The sequence below is a fragment of the Anomaloglossus baeobatrachus genome, chromosome 5 (assembly GCF_048569485.1).
Source record: "Anomaloglossus baeobatrachus isolate aAnoBae1 chromosome 5, aAnoBae1.hap1, whole genome shotgun sequence".
In the NCBI taxonomy this organism is placed as follows: Eukaryota; Metazoa; Chordata; class Amphibia; order Anura; family Aromobatidae; genus Anomaloglossus; species Anomaloglossus baeobatrachus.
This window is the reverse complement of record NC_134357.1, coordinates 57,788,068-57,811,131: the sequence shown is the minus strand read 5'-3', so window position 1 is coordinate 57,811,131 and position 23,064 is coordinate 57,788,068. Positions and strand designations below refer to the sequence as shown.

Genomic DNA, 23,064 nt, shown 5'->3' with positions numbered 1-23,064 from the left:
AGTTAAAAAATGTTCAATTATCTGAAAGCCTCTTTATAACCATGTATTTAATAATCAGTCATTAATGTGAAGTAACAGCTCAGAGCCCCACACACACATCTGTCAGATCATGGTTTAATATGCGTAAAATTCAAAAATATTTTATATTCTTTATTTTATTAGGAACCCCAGGTCAGCAAGGTTTTAGAGGAGAAGCGGGTTCACCAGGACCTAAAGGTAAGATTGTCCAATATATATATAAATCTACAGGGGAACTTTGGATTGCGACCATCTATCACTATATAGCTCTATCTATATATACAGTTAGGTCCAGAAATATTTGGACAGTGACACAAGTTTTGTTTTTTTAGCTGTTTACAAAAACATGTTCAGAAATACAATTATATATATAATATGGGCTGAAAGTGCACACTCCCAGCTGCAATATGAGAGTTTTCACATCCAAATCGGAGAAAGAGTTTAGGAATCATAGCTCTGTAATGCATAGCCTCCTCTTTTTCAAGGGACCAAAAGTAATTGGACAAGGGACTCTAAGGGCTGCAATTAACTCTGAAGGCGTCTCCCTCGTTAACCTGTAATCAATGAAGTAGTTAAAAGGTCTGGGGTTGATTACAGGTGTGTGGTTTTACATTTGGAAGCTGTTGCTGTGACCAGACAACATGCGGTCTAAGGAACTCTCAATTGAGGTGAAGCAGAACATCCTGAGGCTGAAAAAAAAGAAAAAATCCATCAGAGAGATAGCAGACATGCTTGGAGTAGCAAAATCAACAGTCGGGTACATTCTGAGAAAAAGGAATTGACTGGTGAGCTTGGGAACTCAAAAAGGCTTGGGCGTCCACGGATGACAACAGTGGTGGATGATCGCCGCATACTTTCTTTGGTGAAGAAATACCCGTTCACAACATCAACTGAAGTCCAGAACACTCTCAGTGAAGTAGGTGTATCTGTCTCTAAGTCAACAGTAAAGAGAAGACTCCATGAAAGTAAATACAAAGGGTTCACATCTAGATGCAAACCATTCATTAATTCCAAAAATAGACAGGCCAGAGTTAAATTTGCTGAAAAACACCTCATGAAGCCAGCTCAGTTCTGGAAAAGTATTCTATGGACAGATGAGACAAAGATCAACCTGTACCAGAATGATGGGAAGAAAAAAGTTTGGAGAAGAAAGGGAACGGCACATGATCCAAGGCACACCACATCCTCTGTAAAACATGGTGGAGGCAACGTGATGGCATGGGCATGCATGGCTTTCAATGGCACTGGGTCACTTGTGTTTATTGATGACATAACAGCAGACAAGAGTAGCCGGATGAATTCTGAAGTGTACCGGGATATACTTTCAGCCCAGATTCAGCCAAATGCCGCAAAGTTGATCGGACGGCGCTTCATAGTACAGATGGACAATGACCCCAAGCATACAGCCAAAGCTACCCAGGAGTTCATGAGTGCAAAAAAGTGGAACATTCTGCAATGGCCAAGTCAATCACCAGATCTTAACCCAATTGAGCATGCATTTCACTTGCTCAAATCCAGACTTAAGACGGAAAGACCCACAAACAAGCAAGACCTGAAGGCTGCGGCTGTAAAGGCCTGGCAAAGCATTAAGAAGGAGGAAACCCAGCGTTTGGTGATGTCCATGGGTTCCAGACTTAAGGCAGTGATTGCCTCCAAAGGATTCGCAACAAAATATTGAAAATAAAAATATTCTGTTTGGGTTTGGTTTATTTGACCAATTACTTTTGACCTCCTAAAATGTGGAGTGTTTGTAAAGAAATGTGTACAATTCCTACAATTTCTATCAGATATTTTTGTTCAAACCTTCAAATTAAACGTTACAATCTGCATTTGAATTCTGTTGTAGAGGTTTCATTTCAAATCCAATGTGGTGGCATGCAGAGCCCAACTCGCGACAATTGTGTCACTGTCCAAATATTTCTGGACCTAACTGTATGTCCATATGGATAGATAGATAGATAGATAGATAGATAGATAGATAGATAGATAGATAGATAGATAGATAGATAGAAAATAATATATTATCATATATGTGGTCATCTATATGTCTAAGGAATGACTCTAAAGGCCGCTTTACACGCTATGACATCGCTAAAGCGATCTCGTTGGGGTTACGGAATTGGTGACGCACATCCGGCCGCGTTAGCGATGTCGCCACGTGTGACACCTATGAGCGATTTTGAATCGTCGCAAAAACGTTCAAAATCGCTCATCGGTGACATGCTCCCCTATTCTCAATTATTATCGTTGCTGCTGCGTGTATGATGTTGTTCGTCACTCCTGCGGCAGCACACATCGCTACGTGTGACACCGCAGGAACGAGGAACCTCACCTTACCTGCCTCCACCGGCAATGAGGAAGGAAGGAGGTGGGCGGCATGTTATGTCCCGCTCATCTCCGCCCCTCCGCTTCTATTGGGCGGCGGTTCAGTGATGCTGCTGTGACGTCGCTGTGACACTGAACAAACCGCCCCCTTAGAAAGGAGGCGGTTCGCCAGTCACAGCGACGTCGCAGCACAGGTATGTGCGTGTGACGCTGACGTAGCAATAATGTTCGCTACGGCAGCGATCACCACATATCGTTACAACGACGGGGGCGGGTGCTATCGCATGCGACATTGCTAGCAATCGCTAGCGATGTCGCAACCTGTAAAGTACCCCTAAGACACAATTACTTTTCAAAATAGTAGAAATGAACAGCGCCATCTGCTGGCTGTGTTTCTATGAAGCATCGTGTAATCACATGGAATTTTTATAGTGAGTTTTCCCTGAACTCTTTGTATAATCGCTTTCTTCTCGTTCAGGTGACAAAGGATCCATTGGGCCACCCGGAAATAAAGGTAAAGACATCTCATTGTCTGTTCTTTGCGGCTGTGAAATATCTTAGAGCAGAATTGTATACTGTGACCGGGTTCATGGTGATTTCATGCAGTTTTCCTCCTGGTATATATTGTAATATTGTGTAATGGTCATATTCTAGGTGACACAGGAGACAAGGGAGCGCGGGGACTTACAGGTCAGTGAAAACTAATGATGACTTTATGGTTTGTTATGTTAAGATGTTTTACACTGCCACCTGCATCCAAGCCGCGCACCTACATACAGGCTTCATATAAAGTGTCCTATCATGTGCATTAGTCATAAGTCCTTTACTACAAAGCATTCTCCATACTTTTTAAAGGTAGTGGGTGGTGGTAGACTGTGTCCATGGTGCTGGGTGTCCAGGGTGCTGGGTGTCCATGGTGCTGGTAGACTGTGTCCATGGTGCTGAGTGTCCATGGTGCTGGGTGTCCATGGTGCTGGGTGTCCAGGGTGCTGGGTGTCCAGGTTGTTGGGTATCCAGGGTGCTGGGTGTCCAGGGTGATGGGTGTCCATGGTGCTGGGTATCCATGGTGCTGGGTGTCCAGGGTGCTGGGTGTCCAGGGTGCTGGGTGTCCATGGTGCTGAGTGTCCAAGGTGCTGGGTGTCCAGGGTGCTGGGTGTCCAGGTTGTTGGGTATCCAGGGTGCTGGGTGTCCAGGGTGATGGGTGTCCATGGTGCTGGGTATCCATGGTGCTGGGTGTCCAGGGTGCTGGGTGTCCAGGGTGCTGGGTGTCCATGGTGCTGAGTGTCCAAGGTGCTGGGTGTCCATGGTGCTGGGTGTCCAGGTTGTTGGGTATCCAGGGTGCTGGGTGTCCAGGGTGCTGGGTGTCCATGGTGCTGGGTGTCCAGGGTGCTGGGTATCCATGGTGCTGGGTATCCATGGTGCTGGGTGTCCATAGTTGGGTGTCCATGGTGCTGGGTATCCAGGGTGCTGGGTGTCCATAGTGTTGGGTGTCCATGGTGCTGGGTGTCCATGGTGCTGGGTGTCCATGGTGTTGGGTGTCCATGGTGCTGGGTGTCCATGGTGCTGGATGTCCATGGTGCTGGGTGTCCATAGTGCTAAGTATCTAGGGTGTTGGGTGTCCATGGTGCTGGATGTCCATGGTGCTGGATGTCCATGGTGCTGGGTGTCCAGGGTGTTGGGTGTCCAGGGTGTTGGGTGTCCAGGGTGTTGGGTGTCCAGGGTGCTGGGTGTCCAGGGTGCCGGGTGTCCAGGGTGCTGGGTGTCCATGGTGCTGGATGTCCATGGTGCTGGATGTCCATGGTGCTGGGTGTCCATAGTGCTAAGTATCTAGGGTGTTGGGTATACAGGGTGTTGGGTGTCCATGGTGCTGGATATCCATGGTGCTGGGTGTCCAGGGTGCTGGGTGTTCATGGTGCTGGATGTCCATGGTGCTGGATGTCCATGGTGCTGGGTGTCCATAGTGCTGGGTATCCAGGGTGTTGGGTATACAGGGTGTTGGGTGTCCATGGTGCTGGATGTCCATGGTGCTGGATGTCCATGGTGCTGGATGTCCAGGGTGTTGGGTGTCCATGGTGCTGGGTGTCCAGGGTGCTGGGTGTCAGGGTGCTGGGTGTCAGGGTGCTGGGTGTCCATGGTGCTGGCTGTCCAGGGTGCTGGGTATCCAGGGTGCTGTATACCAGATAATTGTGCCAACAAGAAGCCTTTACCAAGGTGTTTAGATGCAGGGATGGCAGCAGATTGATAGAGAACACAGATGTCCTCATGTCTAGACGTCCATTGTTCCTTGTGTTTTCGGTTGTGCATAACCCTGCGCCATGTTTCTTATGTACAGGAGAGCCAGGACCAAGAGGATTACCAGGACCCACCGGAGAACCAGGCGCCAAAGGTTCAGCAGGTGAGATATGACAGCTCTTCCATCCGTATTTAGAATGATCTGACAGGACAATATGGTACCATAGTGCTTTTATTTAGTGACTGTACGATCAGTCGGTGTTGCTCCCTATCGGTACCATGTATGAGTTATCTATCTATTAAAAAAAAATAGCGCTATGTTTTAAGCTATATATGGCACTGTATTTACTGTATAAAGTATTTATATGCTGTATATAAAGTGCTATACGTGGAAGAGAAAATTCAGAAAAATGTGCAGTGCTCACTTTAGCCACTAGATGTCAGCACATTCAATAGGACTCAATAGCAAATAGCAGAATAACAAAGTGACCATTAAAAAAGACGTGCAGCTGTGATATCATCGCCTACAGATACAGATGTCATTGATCATAATACAATATTAAAACCAGAGGTGGATATATCATTAGTGGAATCTGTGCGGTCGCAAGAGGCTCAAGAGGTCAAGGGCCATTTCTACCTCCAAACCAAGAGAAATTGTGCATTTTGATGAGCTCTTGGGCTGCAAAAGGCCCATATATTGTTGTTGCTCAGGGACCGCTTTCTGCTTTTGTGATTAAAGAATTTTACTACAAAATAAAAACGTACATTCACTTGTTCATTTTTGTTCTATCAGTATTTCCATGATTTAAAGGGACCTGTCACTTGCCACAAATATGTATTTTTTTTATCTTAGTGTAATTGATTTTGCTCTCCTGAATCCAAAACTGTTTTTCTTTTGTTCCTGCGCTTCACCGTTCCTGAGATATGGCACCTTTTTCTCTGTATAGAAATCTATTTTTGTTAGCCAAGGAGGCAAGAAGAGTTGGGTGCCACGCCCACTTGGTTAAGTGGATTAGATTTATTTCCAGAGAGGATGGGACCATATCTTGGTAACGGAGAAACTCAGGAAAATAAGAAAAACAGTGCCAGATTCAGGAGAACAGCCGCATTAACATATAATAATAATAATATATTTAAAAAATATAATAATAATAGTAATAATAATAAATATTTTACTGATGATAATAATATTAATAATAATAATATATTAAAAAAATCTAATAATAATAAATAATTTATTGATAATAATAATAATACATGATAATAATGATAATAATGATGATAATAATAATAATTAGTAGTAATAGTAGTAGTAGTAGTAGTATTCAAATAACTCAAATTATTCAAATACTAATCATAATAATGAATTAAAACAAATATATTTTACAAAAGTTGATGGGTTCATTTTAATTATTATTATATAATATGATGGAGTTCTGGTTATTTGACATAATAAAGATGAATATGGTGATTTAGGAAAAAAGGCTATGGAGATCCTCACTGGTGCAATTAGGTGGTGTGTTATGTTCTTTTTATGGCTACTACCTGCTGGTTGTATTTCCATTGCCGCATTGCGTTGTGATGACTTACAATAAATCACATTGGCAGCAGAAATGAATGAGAAAACTAATGAATCTGCTTTTTTTAATATTTCCCTTCAGGACCTCCTGGGCCAGATGGACATCAAGGTCAACGGGGTAAGCAACGACCTTATACATGACAGTAGCTATCATAGGATTCAATACCATGAAAACCGTATATTAATTAAACCTACCTGTGATTTTAGGTGAACAAGGTCCTATCGGTCAAGCAGGACCAAGAGGTCCACCCGGATCATCCGGAGATCCAGGCCTACCAGGTACAGTTCAGAATACCCGGTGTTACCAATTTGTAGAGTTTAGAGGGTCCTGGGGTCATTGCTACACTCTTCGGGATATGTTCACACAGAGTTTGTCTTCCATGGATTTTCTGTATGAGAAATCCACATCTAAATACTGCTTCTAAAATTCATGTTGTATTGGGTTTTGTAAGAAGATGCTGTTTCTGAAATTTTGTTCAGCAGTAGTTTTTGTTTTTTACAGATTTTTCATTATAACAATAGGGATAGTATATAACCCCCCCCCCCCCAAAAAAATGTATCAAAATCTCGTGATAAAACCTTGAGCAAAACCAATTTTGCTTTGATTTCTGAGCAGAAAACAACCCACAAGACTGACTTGACTTTTCTATCACGTTTAAATAAAATTATGCAGGAAAAATAATCAACATGTAGGAGGTATTTTCCATTCAAGCATAAGGTCATTCTAGGTACGGGGAAGTACCAAACGAAAGGCGAAAGGTAAGGGAAGGGGAGCCCTGTGTCTAGGGAAGGGGGAGATGGTGACCCCTGACCAAACCTACTGCTGGTCCCTGGGGTCCGTCACCACCCTAGACAGGTTCCACACTTATACACTGAGCCGGATACCTGACCTTAGGTATCCCTGACCTTAGGTATCCCTAGTGCTGGACCCAAAATAGGGAACAGATGGGATGAGCTCTACATCAACCTCACCAAACACTAGAAAAGACAAAAGGAGAACATACGGGGGAAAATGCATGAACTACTTATCCACAGATGACTCAGATAGAGTTCAGCAAAGCTTTAGCAATGATACTACAGATGAGTAGAAGCCACCTGCTTGCAACCAGAGCTAGAATAAACTGAATAATATCCCCAGCACCAGTCCAGGGAAGAAGGAAGTATTTAAGCACATAGAAAATACTGATAATCAGCAGCTGGACAGCTCCCCTGGATCCTAAAGAGGAATAAATGACATCCCAGCAGGAAAGCAACCTAGTACAATGAATACTGACAATAGGAACAATAGAAAGTCAGGGAGCATTTTGCTCAGCCAAAAGCTGTGACCTTCTATTGCCAGAAACCACATGACTGACTGTCACTTTCAGAAAGTTGTGGTAAGCAGATTTGAAGTGTTGAATTTTGCCTACATATAAAAAAATCAGTGTGAACATACCCTGAGAGGAGCCCCAAATGTGTAATATTACATTAATATTTCCCCATCTTCCCCCCTCTATCTCACATAACATTCATAGTATAATAGACACAATCTCCCACCAAAACTCTTGTATTCTCCATGTAAATAAATGGAGAATTCCTCGAAGGATATGCATCAATTCAAGGCATGACATCCTCTAATCCGACGGCTCCAATCCGCCCAGTATTAGTGATTATTTGCCGGGACCATCCATGGGGCGCACACCGCACGAAATGTCACCGAAAGTTTAAAGTATGAATAATTGATTTGGTGCCGAGCCTCACAAAGTGCACCGTCTCCCGTTCCATATAATCCTTTCTGTTTAGTTGTCTCTTGTATTATTCATAAAGTGAAAGCAAATCCCCATAGAAAGCTTCTCCTCCTGGCACAATGGTTACGCTCCTGTGTAGTTACAAAAAACTAATAGATTCGATTACCTTTGTTTTCGCTTTATTTTTAGGATTGGCCGGAGCCCAGGGCCCACCAGGTAAGAGAACTCAGAATGGTTCATGTACAGTCTCCAGCAGTGCGCTGGTTAATTTTATAGAGTCCCCTCCACCCCAACTCATGATATTGAGGGTGGATCTATTAGACATAGCCTGCTGATGAATATTGTGGATTGCCAGTATGGTCAAGTTGAGTTTTTTCGGAACCTGGACCAACACCGATCATGTGATCGCCCCCCCAAAAAGAGACCTGGACCCAAAATAATACACCTATAAAGAATTTAATTGTGTTTTGAGGCTTCTAAAACTCCAAATATCACATTTTTGTGACTAATTTTGCAGCTTAAAGATCCTTAGATCTAATCTGTGAGGTTGTAAGTGCCCAATTATCCTGCAGTGCCTCCGCAGGAGAAACTGAGTATTACACTATCCCTCCCAAAAAATCAACATGTGTCTGTTTAATTGTGCATTTAGATTGGCCAATTTCGGTTAGACAATGCACCTTCACGAGCGATGTTCATCTATATCACAAGTCGTTCGCCGCTGGTTTACCACCAGCCTTATCCAGGCCAACGGACAATGATGTGGACATAACGATCGCCAATACTTCCGATCTGTCTCATGTTGTTGGCAGTTCATCCCCTCTATACATAATCTGCAGGCAACAATGGATCTGACCACCCAAAAAGATAAGAATATTTACACCTTGTAGACAACTTTGGATTTTACCATAAGCTTTGAGGGACCTATAGTAGGGGGGCATCTCCATGAGCTCTAAAGCCCCTTAAAATATTTGAATATTTGAATTTTCTGTTAGAATCACCCTGTTAACTTTTATCACTATAGAAACCAAATTCATAATATTGCCATTGTTCCCAAATTGTGCTTTTCAATAATGTTATTTCTGGTTATTTTAGGACCACCTGGCAATCCTGGACGAGGTGGAGCTAAAGGTACATTTTATTTATTGTTTTTCTTTAATTCTTGATTACTGGTATTACTATGTTGGTTAGATGTTTTTTTTAACATAGTACACTAACATCTCACCATACTGACTTCACTAACATCTCACCGTACTGACTTCATTCATTTTTTTTTCCCTATTTATTTTATAGGTGATCCTGGCGACCCTGGAAGAGTCTCTACAGGTATGTGTTAACAATTAGAGAATTAACTGGATAGATAATCTCCTTGGTGGGACATCTTTATATGGTTAAAAAGAACTAGAAAAATATGGCTGCTTTTCTTAACGAAACAGCATCATACCCTTCTAGTGGTCACTGATGGACACAGACGGAAGATGGCCCCTGTGCAAAAATAGTAATTGGGCCTTTTGCAGTCCAATAACTAATCATTATGCATGTGATACTAGACACTAAGAGCAGTATGAATAGAAGAGTAGTCAGACAAGGCGGGATCATAAGCCAGGAGGTAACGTATGAGATTTAGGGAGCAGACAGAGATGTGGTCAGGAAGAGGTCTGAGGTCAGAAGCCAGGAGGTAACGTATAAGGTTCAGGGAGCAGACAGAGACATGGTCAGGAAGAGATCCGAGGTCAGAAGCCGGGAGGTAACATATAAGGTTCAGGAAGCAGACCGAGACGTGGTCAGGAAGAGATCCGAGGTCAGAAGCCAAGATCAGAACACTTACACCAGACAGGACCCAAGAGCACACTGAATAAACAGAAAGTACGACTGGCGAAGTTCAGACAGAGCAGGCCCAGTAAAGAAACAGAGCAATCACCAGGAATGAGGCACGTCTGTGAAGGTACCTCCCAAAACCAGTGTGGACCCTGGTGCTGAAAGACAACCTGTCAGTAAATGCACAAGACACATAGCAGAGCATTTTCAAATGTAAAATGCTCCGCACAGCGGCACCGTGACAATGCACAATTATATATACTTTAGAGGTGGAAATGGGCCCCTTTACCTTTTGGGCCTCTGTGCGGTTGCACAGGTTGCACCAGTGATATGTATGCTCCTGCTAGAGGTTATGTGTGGTACTGCAGCTTGGTAACATTCACTGCAACACCAGACACATCCATGAAAAAGTGTGACAAATCATCTACGTATCAGCCATATATCAAAAAATATCAGGGTTATGTAAATAGACAGACAGTGAGACAGACAATCAGAAAGATAGATAGATAGATAGTGCACTAAATATTCAATGCATACTTTTTTCTTACAGATGGTAGCTCCTATACTATCGCAGGACCACCAGGACCACCAGGACCAGTGGGAGCACCAGGATCACCAGGAGTTCCAGGTATGCACACACAATTTGGCATACGAGTTTTATCATCTAAATCAGGGGTGGGGAACCTCCGGCCCGCGGGCCGTATGCGGCCCGCGATGACCTTTTCTGTGGCCCCCGGGGCACTGGAGCAGATTCCCAGTGGCTGCGGTGCTTGGGCAGCCGCTCATCTTGTCTATTGCCGGGAGACAGCACTGGGGGTGGGACTTCCCCCCCCCTGGCTCCTACATGCTCCCTGTGAGATTACAGCTAGAATCAGAGTGATGGGGGAGGGGCCTGTACGGGACATAGAAGGCTGCATAGTGCTGCCTCTCACCCTCCCGTTCTGTGCTCGGCTGCTCAGGTCTAGGAGGTCTTTTCTTGGAGAGAAGACGAGAATGAAGCCAGCCCTTGAGCTGAGCTGCTGCATCCATCACTTGTGCTGCACCTGATCTTACAGGGCACCTAAGCAGCAGGTACTTATATCTGCGCTAAGTGTGTTTATATCTAATATATACCACCATATATCAAATGTATTTGTGACTTCAGTGTCCAGCGTCTGTTGTGTATACGGCTTGTGCATGTGCTGTGTATACGGCTTGTGCATGTGCTGTGTATACGGCTTGTGCATGTGCTGTGTATACGGCTTGTGCATGTGCTGTGTATACGGCTTGTGCATGTGCTGTGTATACGGCGTGTGTGCTGTGTATGTGCTGTGTATACGGCGTGTGCGCTGTGTATATGGCGTGTGTGCTGTGTATGTGCTGTGTATACGGCGTGTGTGCTGTGTATATGCTGTGTATACGGCGTGTGCGCTGTGTATACGCTGTGTATACGGCGTGTGTGCTGTGTATACGGCGTGTGCGCTGTGTATACGCTGTGTATACGGCGTGTGTGCTGTATACACGGCGTGTGCGCTGTGTATACGGCGTGTGTGCTGTGTGTGCGGCATGTGGGCTGTGTGTGCGCGCTGTTTATACGGCGTGTGTGTGCTGTGTATACGGCATGTGTGTGCTGTGTATATGGCGTGTGTGTGCTGTATATACGGCGTGTGTGTGTGTGTGTGTGTGTGTGCGCGCGCTGTTTGTTGTGTTTGGCACTTAATAAAGTTTCATATTGTAAGGTTTATTGGTATATCTAATTCCTGGTGTGCACATGTTTACATGCAGAGCTTTTTTCTTCTCCTTATGTACTGTGTATACGGCATGTTGAGTGCTATGTATGGCTTGTTGAGTGCTGTGTATGGCTTGTGTGTGTGCTGTATACGGCGTGTGAGTGCTGTGTATGGCTTGTGTGAGTGCTGTATACGGCGTGTGAGTGCTGTGTATGGCTTGTGTGTGTGCTGTGTATGGCTTGTGTGAATGCTGTGTATGGCTTGTGTGTGTGTGCTGTATACGGCGTGTGTGTGCTGTATACGGCGTGTGAGTGCTGTGTATGGCTTGTGTGTGTGCTGTATACGGCGTGAGAGTGCTGTGTATGGCTTGTGTGTGTGCTGTATACGGCGTGTGAGTGCTGTGTATGGCTTGTGTGTGTGCTGTATACGGCGTGTGAGTGCTGTATACGGCGTGTGAGTGCTGTGTATGGCTTGTGTGTGTGCTGTATACGGCGTGTGTGTGCTGTGTATGGCTTGTGAGTGTGCTGTATACGGCGTGTGAGTGCTGTGTATGGCTTGTGTGTGTGCTGCATACGGCGTGTGTGTGCTGTGTATGGCTTGTGTGTGTGCTGTATACGGCGTGTGTGTGCTGTGTATGGCTTGTGTGTGTGCTGTATACGGCGTGTGAGTGCTGTATACGGCGTGTGAGTGCTGTGTATGGCTTGTGTGTGTGCTGTATACGGCGTGTGAGTGCTGTGTATGGCTTGTGTGTGTGCTGTATACGGCGTGTGAGTGCTGTGTATGGCTTGTGTGTGTGCTGTATACGGCGTGTGAGTGCTGTGTATGGCTTGTGTGTGTGCTGTATACGGTGTGTGTGTGTGCTGTATACGGTGTGTGTGTGTGCTGTATACGGCGTGTGTGTGCTGTGTATGGCTTGTGTGTGTGCTGTATACGGCGTGTGAGTGCTGTGTATGGCTTGTGTGTGTGCTGTATACGGCGTGTGTGTGCTGTGTATGGCTTGTGTGTGTGCTGTATACGGCGTGTGTGTGCTGTGTATGGCTTGTGTGTGTGTGCTGTGTATGGCTTGTGTGTGTGCTGTATACGGTGTGTGTGTGTGCTGTATACTGCGTGTGAGTGCTGTGTATGGCTTGTGTGTGTGCTGTGTATGGCTTGTGTGTGTGCTGTGTACGGTGTGTGTGTGTGCTGTATACTGCGTGTGAGTGCTGTGTATGGCTTGTGTGTGTGCTGTATACGGCGTGTGAGTGCTGTGTATGGCTTGTGTGTGTGCTGTATACGGCGTGTGAGTGCTGTGTATGGCTTGTGTGTGTGCTGTATACGGCGTGTGAGTGCTGTGTATGGCTTGTGTGTGTGCTGTATACGGCGTGTGAGTGCTGTGTATGGCTTGTGTGTGTGCTGTATACGGCGTGTGAGTGCTGTGTATGACTTGTGTGTGTGCTGTATACGGCGTGTGAGTGCTGTGTATGGCTTGTGTGTGTGCTGTATACGGCGTGTGAGTGCTGTGTATGGCTTGTGTGTGTGTGCTGTATAGGCGTGTGTGTGCTGTGTATGGCTTGTGTGTGTGCTGTGTATGGCTTGTGTGTGTGCTGTATACGGTGTGTGTGTGTGCTGTATACGGCGTGTGAGTGCTGTGTATGGCTTGTGTGTGTGCTGTATACGGCGTGTGAGTGCTGTGTATGGCTTGTGTGTGTGCTGTATACGGCGTGTGTGTGCTGTGTATGGCTTGTGTGTGTGCTGTATACGGCGTGTGTGTGCTGTGTATGGCTTGTGTGTGTGCTGTATACGGCGTGTGTGTGCTGTGTATGGCTTGTGTGTGTGTGCTGTGTATGGCTTGTGTGTGTGCTGTATACGGCGTGTGTGTGCTGTGTATGGCTTGTGTGTGCGCTGTATACGGCGTGTGTGTGCTGTGTATGGCTTGTGTGTGTGCTGTATACGGCGTGTGTGTGCTGTGTATGGCTTGTGTGTGTGCTGTATACGGCGTGTGTGTGTGCTGTATACGGCGTGTGTGTGCTGTGTATGGCTTGTGTGTGTGCTGTATACGGCGTGTGTGTGCTGTGTATGGCTTGTGTGTGTGCTGTATACGGCGTGTGTGTGCTGTGTATGGCTTGTGTGTGTGCTGTATACGGCGTGTGTGTGCTGTGTATGGCTTGTGTGTGTGTGCTGTGTATGGCTTGTGTGTGTGCTGTATACGGCGTGTGTGTGCTGTGTATGGCTTGTGTGTGCGCTGTATACGGCGTGTGTGTGCTGTGTATGGCTTGTGTGTGTGCTGTATACGGCGTGTGTGTGCTGTGTATGGCTTGTGTGTGTGCTGTATACGGCGTGTGTGTGTGCTGTATACGGCGTGTGTGTGCTGTGTATGGCTTGTGTGTGTGCTGTATACGGCGTGTGTGTGCTGTGTATGGCTTGTGTGTGTGCTGTATACGGCGTGTGTGTGCTGTGTATGGCTTGTGTGTGTGCTGTATACGGTGTGTGAGTGCTGTGTGCAGTATACAGTATCTCCTGCGCATGTGTACTATATATGGCCAGTGTGTATTGTGGGTGGTGTAAAATAGGACAACTGTGTGAAGGCTGTGTGCAGTATACGGCCAGTGTGTCAGAGCGGTGTGTGTATGTACAGTGTCTCCTGTGTGATATATATGATTTACCAATCTGCGCTTCAAACAAAGACAAACCTGGAAAAGCAGTTGTGAGAAGCAAACATCACAGCGCACCAAAGAGAATCATCTACGGCCGCCACAGCAGGGGTATAGGGGAGAGTTAATTGCTTGACTAATTTATAGCCGGGTCATTTTCAAGTTGATAATTTTGTGCGGCCCCCGAAGGTTGGTAGAATTTTCCAAATGGCCCCCGGCAGTAAAAAGGTTCCCCACCCCTGATCTAAATGTATACACAGAAGCCTCCTGTGTCTCCACTACTCACAGGACTCTTCACAGGCGTCACCTCCTCTAGTTCACTTCCTCACACCCTTTTAGTGACCTCTTCACATTACTGTCACCAGCCGGGTAGCGCTCATTCACTCTTCTTTGCCAGATACAGAGGATATTATCAAAGCCATGGCATGTTTGTCCCCTCACACCTGCTTCTCCTGGGGTTGGTGTTCCTCTCATGTCTGATGACTTCTCAGAGGCCTCCCTTGTTTTTCTTGGCCATGACACTTCCACCCTCAGCACCTCACTCTCTCACTATGGTCTTTCCAGTGGTCTCTCTGCCATAGGTTCAGACAATCTCCTTCTGTGACTCAATAACTTCTGTTGCAGTGACTTCACCTTCTCATGCTCTTATAACATGGAGGTCACTCTCTACTTAAAGGCCACTGGTCTTTCTCACATGAGCCAATCATAAGGGTAGTCAACCCTCCATGACATAGCCAGGGGTAGCACCCCATACTTTACAAATGTGTCCTACCTACAAGTCACAGGCTAACGAGGATGTAGAGTGTCAAATTACTGTTCATGCCCCCTGTGACTGACCATGAATGGTGGTAAACAGGTGCCTTTATACCCTCCAAGTGGCAGTGTCCTGACGCTTCTGAACATATCCAACCTTGATTGTCTGAAACACGGGCAAAACTCAGCACCAATCAAACTTTCACATAGGAATACTGTCCAGAGTCACACAGCCAGGCGCCATCCCTGCACACTTTCCAAACAATCCCCAGAATACCACACCACACATATCGTAAATGCAACAAGTCTCAATACAATAAGTATAAAAAACCAAACTGCCCACTATATGAAACACCAACATAGCAGACAGAATAATGAAATACAACACATTTGTCAGTAGCATGCTATCTCATTCATCCAGAGACCAGTGATGTACACAGATCTAGGTTGAACATATGACTGCTTTAATTACGGAAGTTCACATACATTTAAAGGAATCAGTTGGCTAGGAGCCATTAATACGTAACACGTCTCCTATTGGGTAAACTGTAAAAGAGCTTATACTGAGCTATACAGTATATGTCCTGTATACGTGTTTCCTCATTTTATATTAAGCTAAGTCAGCATGATTCACTTATCACATGAAAGTCCCAGAATGTCTGATGAGCCCTATGATGTCTGCTGAATATGGGTGTGGTACATATTTCAAGCGCCATCTTAAGTCTTGTTTTTGGATATCTTCATATAATTCTTAATACTCATAACAGTTCATAATCATGTCCATAACACCATGAGTTGTATTTAATGGGGTTAGTCCCATCTCCAAGATCCTATCCCAATATGTAGTAGGTATAATAATATTAGCAAATACCTCCAATTAGAAATGTAGTATAGTTCTCCTGATTAGCTATGTTGCTTATCCCATGTAGGACATTGCAGTGGCTTACTTATCTATGGTTACGACCACTCATATAGTGATAGTTACTTAACTGTTTGTGGTCATAACCATGGATACCTAAGGCCCTGCAATGCCCTGCACATGAGGTAAGCGACATAGCTAATCAGGAGAACTATACTACATTTCTTCAGCGCTCTATTGGGAGACCCAGACGATTGGGTGTATAGCACTGCCTCCGGAGGCCACACAAAGCAATTACACTAAAAAGTGTAAGGCCCCTCCCCTTCTGGCTATACACCCCCAGTGGGATCACTGGCTCACCAGTTTTCTGCTTTGTGCGAAGGAGGTCAGACATCCACGCATAGCTCCACTGTTTGTAGTCAGCAGTAGCTGCTGGCTATATCGGATGGAAGAAAAGAGGGCCCATATGGGGCCCCCAGCATGCTCCCTTCTCACCCGCGGTGGTGCTTGTAAGGTTGAGGTACCTATTGCTGGTACAGAGGCTGGAGCCCACATGCTGTTTTCCTTCCACATCCCCTGGAGGGCTCTGTGGAAGTGGGATCTTGCCGGCCCCCAAGCCCTGAGGCCGGGCTCCATCCACAGACCCAGAGAACCTGCTGGATTTGGAGCGGGAGTGCCGTTCAGGGACAAGGCCCTGCAACTTTCAGGTACTCTGTGTCCCCGGCAGGCACGGACACTCTCAAGGCTTGCTGAGCGTTATAGTGCGCCGGGGACAGTAGCGCTGTGCGCTGGGGTTAGGTCACTGCAGCTTTGCTGGGTGACGTTACATGTTGGGAACTACTGCGCCGACCGCTACTGGAGCGGCGGCGCAGCTGCGACTTGTGGTGCGCCGGGGACTTTGCGCCGACCGCGCTTTTACGGCGGCGGCGCTTCTAACTTTAGCCCCCGGCTTCTGCGGCCTAGCGCCGCTTCGTTCCCGCCCCCACCCTGTCAATCAGGGTAGGGGAGAGACGCTGCTCAATTGGCAGCGCCGAGGGCTGGAGCTTTATTTACATGCTCCAGCCCTCTCACTAGGCACAGTGGGAAGCAGGCTTCCCGCTCTTCGTCTGTATACGCCCAGGGCCCGCCCCCCCTCTCCACAAGGACGCCGGCAGCCATTACACATGCGGTCTGGCTGGGGAAAGGCAGCAGGCTCTGGGAGACCCAGACTAAAGGGATTTCGGCGACCACACACCCGCTCCTAAGCGGGCGGTAAGCTGCACTTTAGTGCTGGCCCCACTAGTGCCTCAGTGTTATATTAGTGTACTTTTTTCTTAGTACCATATATATATATAGTTGCACTGTAAGGTCGCTTCTTGGCTGGACACCCTGTACTGCTCTGAGGAGGCAGCAACATGTCATCCGCAAAACGCAAGGGTGCCAAGGCACAGGCTGTGTACACTGTTTGTACTGCATGTGGGGCTGATCTACCGGCCGGCTCCAAAGACTCACATTGTGTGCAATGTTCAGTCCCAGTGGCACTTCGTCAGCCAGAGCCTAATGTGGTGGTAGCCCAGGCAGAGACGCCTGTGAACCCTGCCCCGGTGACGGGGACAGACTTTGCAGTTTTTGCTGATAAAATGTCTGTGACTATGTCAAAAATCCTGGAGACCTTGCAGTCCAGGCCAGTTACTCAGACCATGGACACTGCTGTGTCTATGCTCTCCGGTCCCCCTCAGTTGGAACTAATCCGTACTTCAAGGGGGTCTCAAGCATCACAGGCTGAAGTCTCTGACTCAGATGACAGTCCCAGGCAGCCTAAGCGAGCTCGCTGGGAAAGACCCTCCACGTCATCACACTGCTCAGGGTCTCAGCGAGAAGAGTCTCTCTGTGATGAGACTGAGGACGGTGATCAGGATTCTAATCCTGAGGCTCCTTTCAATCTGGATGCCCCTGATGGTGACGCCATGGTTAATGACCTTATATCGGCAATTAATGGGCACTCCAAGCTATTTCAGCTGGTTTAGCACAGGTGGATGCTATCATACATCCAGCAGTGCCGCAGGTGGCGTCCCTAACTTCGCAAATGTCTGCGTTTGCGACCTATGCTATCAATGCTGTCCTAGAATCTACGAGCCGTACCGCTATGGCGTCCGCCAATTCTGTGGTTTTGCGCAGAGCCTTGTGGTTAAAGGACTGGAAAGCAGATGCTGGTTCCAAAAAATGCTTAACCAGCTTGCCATTATCTAGAGACAGACTGTTTGGTGAGCCATTGGCTGAAATCATAAAACAGTCCAAGGGTAAGGACTCTTCCTTACCACAGCCCAGAGCAAGTAAACCTCAACAGAAAAAGTGGCAGTCGAGGTTTCGGTCCTTTCGAGGCTCAGGCAAGGCCCAATTCTCCTCGTCCAAAAGGACTCAGAAAGAACAAGGGAGCTCAGATTCCTGGCGGGCTCACTCACGCCCCAGGAAAGCAAATGGAGGAACCGCTTCCAAAGCGGCTACCTCATGACTTTCGGCCTCCTCCCTCCGCATCCTCGGTCGGTGGCAGGCTCTCCCGCTTTTGCGACATTTGGCTGTCACAGGTCAAAGACCGGTGGGTAACAGACATTTTGTCTCGCGGGTACAGGATCGAGTTCAGTTCTCGACCTCCACTTCGGTTCTTCAGAACCTCCCCACACCCCAACCGAGCAGATGCCCTGCTGCAGGCGGTGGACTCTCTAAGAGCAGAAGGAGTCGTGATCCCTGTCCCCCCTCAGGAACGGGGGCGAGGATTTTACTCCAATCTCTTTGTGGTTCCAAAAAAGGACGGCTCCTTCCGTCCTGTTCTGGACCTAAAACTGCTCAACAAGCATGTGAACGCCAGGCGGTTCCGGATGGAATCCCTCCGCTCAGTCATTGCCTCAATGTCTCAAGGAGATTTCATAGCATCAATAGACATCAAAGATGCTTATCTCCACGTGCCGATTGCTACAGAGCACCAACGCTTTCTACGCTTCGTGATAGGAGACGACCATCTTCAGTTCGTAGCTCTGCCATTTGGTCTGGCGACAGCCCCTCGGGTGTTCACCAAGATCATGGCGGCAGTGGTAGCAGTCTTGCACTCTCACGGACACTCTGTGATCCCTTACTTGGACGATCTACTGGTCAAGGCACCCTCTCAAGAGGCATGCCAACTCAGCCTGAATGTTGCACTGGAGACTCTCCAGGCGTTCGGGTGGATCATCAACTTCCCAAAGTCAAATCTGTCACCGACCCAATCACTAACGTATCTTGGCATGGAGTTTCATACTCTCTCAGCGATAGTGAAGCTTCCGCTGGACAAGCAGCGGTCTCTACAGACTGGGGTGCAGGCTCTCCTTCAAAGTCAGTCGCACTCCTTAAGACGCCTCATGCACTTCCTCGGGAAGATGGTGGCGGCAATAGAGGCGGTTCCGTTTGCGCAGTTTCATCTGCGTCCACTTCAATGGGACATTCTCCGCCAATGGGACAGGAAGTCAACATCCCTGGACAGGAAAGTCTCCCTTTCCCAGACGGCCAAAGACTCTCTGCAGTGGTGGCTTCTTCCCACCTCATTATCACAGGGAAGATCCTTCCTACCACCGTCTTGGGCGGTGGTCACGACAGACGCGAGTCTGTCAGGGTGGGGAGCAGTCTTTCTCCACCACAGGGCTCAGGGTACGTGGACTCGGCAGGAGTCCACCCTTCAGATCAATGTTCTGGAAATCAGAGCAGTGTATCTTGCCCTACTAGCCTTCCAGCAGTTGCTGGAAGGAAGGCAGATCCGAATTCAGTCGGACAACTCCACAGCGGTGGCATACATCAACCACCAAGGGGGGACACGCAGTCGGCAAGCCTTCCAGGAAGTCCGGCGGATTCTGATGTGGGTGGAAGCCACAGCCTCCACCATATCCGCAGTTCACATCCCCGGCGTAGAAAACTGGGAAGCAGACTTCCTCAGTCGCCAGGGCATGGACGCAGGGGAATGGTCCCTTCACCCAGACGTGTTTCAGGAAATCTGTCGCCGCTGGGGGGTGCCGGACGTCGACCTAATGGCGTCACGGCACAACAACAAGGTCCCAACCTTCATGGCACGGTCTCGCGATCAAAGAGCGCTGGCGGCAGACGCCCTAGTGCAAGATTGGTCGCAGTTCCGGCTCCCTTATGTGTTTCCACCTCTGGCACTCTTGCCCAGAGTGCTACGCAAGATCAGATCCGATTGCAGCCGCGTCATACTTGTCGCCCCAGACTGGCCGAGGAGGGCGTGGTATCCGGATCTGTGGCAGCTCACGGTCGGCCAACCGTGGGCACTCCCAGACCGACCAGACTTACTGTCCCAAGGGCCGTTTTTCCATCGGAATTCTGCGGCCCTGAACCTGACTGCGTGGCCATTGAGTCCTGGATCCTAGCGTCTTCAGGATTGTCCCAAGGGGTCGTTGCCACCATGAGACAGGCTAGGAAGCCCACGTCCGCTAAGATCTACCACAGAACGTGGAGGATATTCTTATCCTGGTCCTCTGCTCAGGGAGTGTCTCCCTGGCCATTTGCATTGCCTACCTTCTTTCTTTCCTGCAATCTGGGTTAGAAAAAGGTTTGTCGCTCGGCTCCCTTAAAGGTCAGGTCTCGGCGCTATCCGTCTTTTTTCAGAGGCGTTTGGCACGCCTTCCTAAGGTGCGCACGTTCCTACAGGGGGTTTGCCATATCGTACCCCCGTACAAGCGGCCGTTAGATCCATGGGATCTGAACAGGGTACTAGTTGCCCTCCAGAAGCCGCCCTTCGAGCCTCTGAGGGAGGTTTCACTTTCTAGACTATCACAGAAAGTGGCTTTTCTGGTAGCGATCACATCTCTTCGGAGAGTGTCTGAGCTAGCAGCGCTATCATCCAAGGCTCCTTTCCTGGTCTTCCACCAGGACAAGGTTGTGCTGCGACCCATTCAGGAGTTTCTCCCGAAGGTGGTATCCTCTTTTCATCTTAATCAGGATATCTCTTTGCCTTCGTTTTGTCCTCATGCAGTTCATCGGTATGAGAAAGATTTACATTTGTTAGATCTGGTGAGAGCACTCAGAATCTACATTTCCCGCACGGCGCCCTTGCGCCGTTCGGATGCACTCTTTGTCGCTGGTCAGCGCAAAGGGTCGCAGGCTTCTAAGGCCACCCTGGCTCGATGGATCAAAGAACCAATTCTTGAAGCCTACCGTTCTGCTGGGCTTCCGGTTCCATCAGGGCTGAAGGCCCATTCTACCAGAGCCGTGGGTGCATCCTGGGCATTACGACACCAGGCTACGGCTCAACAGGTGTGCCAGGCAGCTACCTGGTCGAGTCTGCACACTTTCACCAAACATTATCAGGTGCATACCTATGCTTCGGCGGACGCCAGCCTAGGTAGAAGAGTCCTGCAGGCGGCAGTTGCCTCCCCGTAGGGGAGGGCTGTCTTGCAGCTCTAACATGAGGTATTTCTTTACCCACCCAGGGACAGCTTTTGGACATCCCAATCGTCTGGGTCTCCCAATAGAGCGCTGAAGAAGAAGGGAATTTTGTTACTTACCGTAAATTCCTTTTCTTCTAGCTCCTATTGGGAGACCCAGCACCCGCCCTGTTGTCCTTCGGGATTTTTGGTTTGTTTGCGGGTACACATGTTGTTCATGTTGAACGGTTTTCAGTTCTCCGATGTTACTTCGGAGAGAATTTGTTTAAACCAGTTATTGGCTTTCCTCCTTCTTGCTTTTGCACTAAAACTGGTGAGCCAGTGATCCCACTGGGGGTGTATAGCCAGAAGGGGAGGGGCCTTACACTTTTTAGTGTAATTGCTTTGTGTGGCCTCCGGAGGCAGTGCTATACACCCAATCGTCTGGGTCTCCCAATAGGAGCTAGAAGAAAAGGAATTTACGGTAAGTAACAAAATTCCCTTCTTCTAATTGGAGTTATTTGTTAATATTATTATTATTATTATCATTATTATTACACCTACTACATATTGGGATAGGATCTTGGAGATGGAAATAACCTTTTAACCATCATGAGACAAGGGGACAACTTTACCTCTATGTAAGGCATCCACTTGATGATATTGCCTTCTATGTTATTCTCCACCCTCAATTTACTTTTCATGGTTTGTTCCAGGTCCCATCGGTCCATCCGGTCTTCCAGGAACACCAGGTAAAAAAAAAAACAACTCAGGATTTTAAGTGAGTTAATTTTAGTGGTTGGTAGTGGTTTGGTAGTGACTAAATACATACCGTAATTTATCTGTCTTCCAGGTGCCAAGGGAGCCAGAGGAGAGATTGGAGAGCCCGGAGTGTCATATTCAAGACCAGAAAGTAAGTTTTGGAAATGCAAATTTGGGGTCTCTTTAAACTTAAAGCTAATTCTTCACCACTAAGAACCAATGAAGACACAGACCAATCTTAAATCCTCATGTACAGTAGACGCCCACATAAGGGCCGCGATGCATGAACTGGCCACGGCTCTCCAGATCTGAACTTAACAGCCTCACATAAGCCTAAGGGGTACTTTGCACGCTGCGACATCGCTAGCCGATGGTAGCGATGCTGAGAGCGATAGCACCCGTCCCCGTCGCACATGCAATATCTTGTGATAGCTGCCGTAGCAAACATTATCGCTACGGCAGCTTCACACGCACTTACCTGCCCTGCTACATCGCTCTGTCCGGTGACCCACCTCCTTCCTAAGGGGGCGGGTCATGCGGCGTCACAGCGACGTCACATGGCAGGCGGCCAATAGAAGTGGAGGGGCGGAGATGACCGGGATGTAAACATCCCGCCCACCTTCTCCCTTCCGCATTGCCGGTGGACGGCGGGCGCAGGTAAGGAGATGTTTGTCGCACCTGCGGCTTCACACACATCGATGTGTGGAGCTGCAGGAGCAACAAACTACATCGTACCTGCGGATGCACCGACATTATGAAAATGACCGACATGACTCAGATCACCGATTTTTGACTGTTTCACGCTCGTTAATCTTCTCTCCTAGGCTTTACACGTTGCCACGTCGTTACCGGCGCCGGATGTACGTCACTTTCGATTTGACCCCGACGAGATCGCAGTAGCGATGTCGCAACGTGCAAAGTACCCCTAAGAGGCCATCAAGTTCAGGTTGGGAGACCAGCGGCATGTTTGTGCTTCATTGTCTCAATGAGTCTACAGGGAAACTGTCAGCAAGACCATGCTGATCTAACTGCTGACAAGTGTTCCAGTCCTATCTAATAGGGATGATCGAATACCTCAAATATTCGGCTTTGCGAATATCCGACTAATAGGTCACCACTATGCGAATATTTGATGCGCAATGTAAGTCTATGGGAGGCCCGAATAGTTCCGAATAGTTGTTATTCGGGTTTCCCATAGACTTACATTGCGCATCGAATATTCGCAAAAAGTCAAATAGCGGCGATTTATTCGGCAAATATTCGCGAAGCCG

General features: G+C 47.6%; 1 protein-coding gene across 2 annotated transcripts in view; it reads left to right on the top strand.

Annotated features, from left to right (window-relative positions):
• The window catches only part of COL17A1 (collagen type XVII alpha 1 chain), a 92,960-nt gene that overhangs the window by 43,248 nt on the left and 26,648 nt on the right, over positions 1 to 23,064 (top strand). For both annotated transcript variants that reach the window (XM_075348535.1, XM_075348534.1), the window contains exons 26-37: positions 163 to 216; positions 2,822 to 2,857; positions 2,998 to 3,033; positions 4,676 to 4,738; positions 6,237 to 6,272; positions 6,362 to 6,433; positions 8,071 to 8,097; positions 8,974 to 9,009; positions 9,172 to 9,204; positions 10,247 to 10,324; positions 21,748 to 21,783; positions 21,885 to 21,944. In XM_075348535.1, coding sequence (XP_075204650.1) covers positions 163 to 216; positions 2,822 to 2,857; positions 2,998 to 3,033; positions 4,676 to 4,738; positions 6,237 to 6,272; positions 6,362 to 6,433; positions 8,071 to 8,097; positions 8,974 to 9,009; positions 9,172 to 9,204; positions 10,247 to 10,324; positions 21,748 to 21,783; positions 21,885 to 21,944 — 567 coding nt within the window. The remainder of the gene's footprint in view (positions 1 to 162; positions 217 to 2,821; positions 2,858 to 2,997; positions 3,034 to 4,675; positions 4,739 to 6,236; positions 6,273 to 6,361; positions 6,434 to 8,070; positions 8,098 to 8,973; positions 9,010 to 9,171; positions 9,205 to 10,246; positions 10,325 to 21,747; positions 21,784 to 21,884; positions 21,945 to 23,064) is intronic.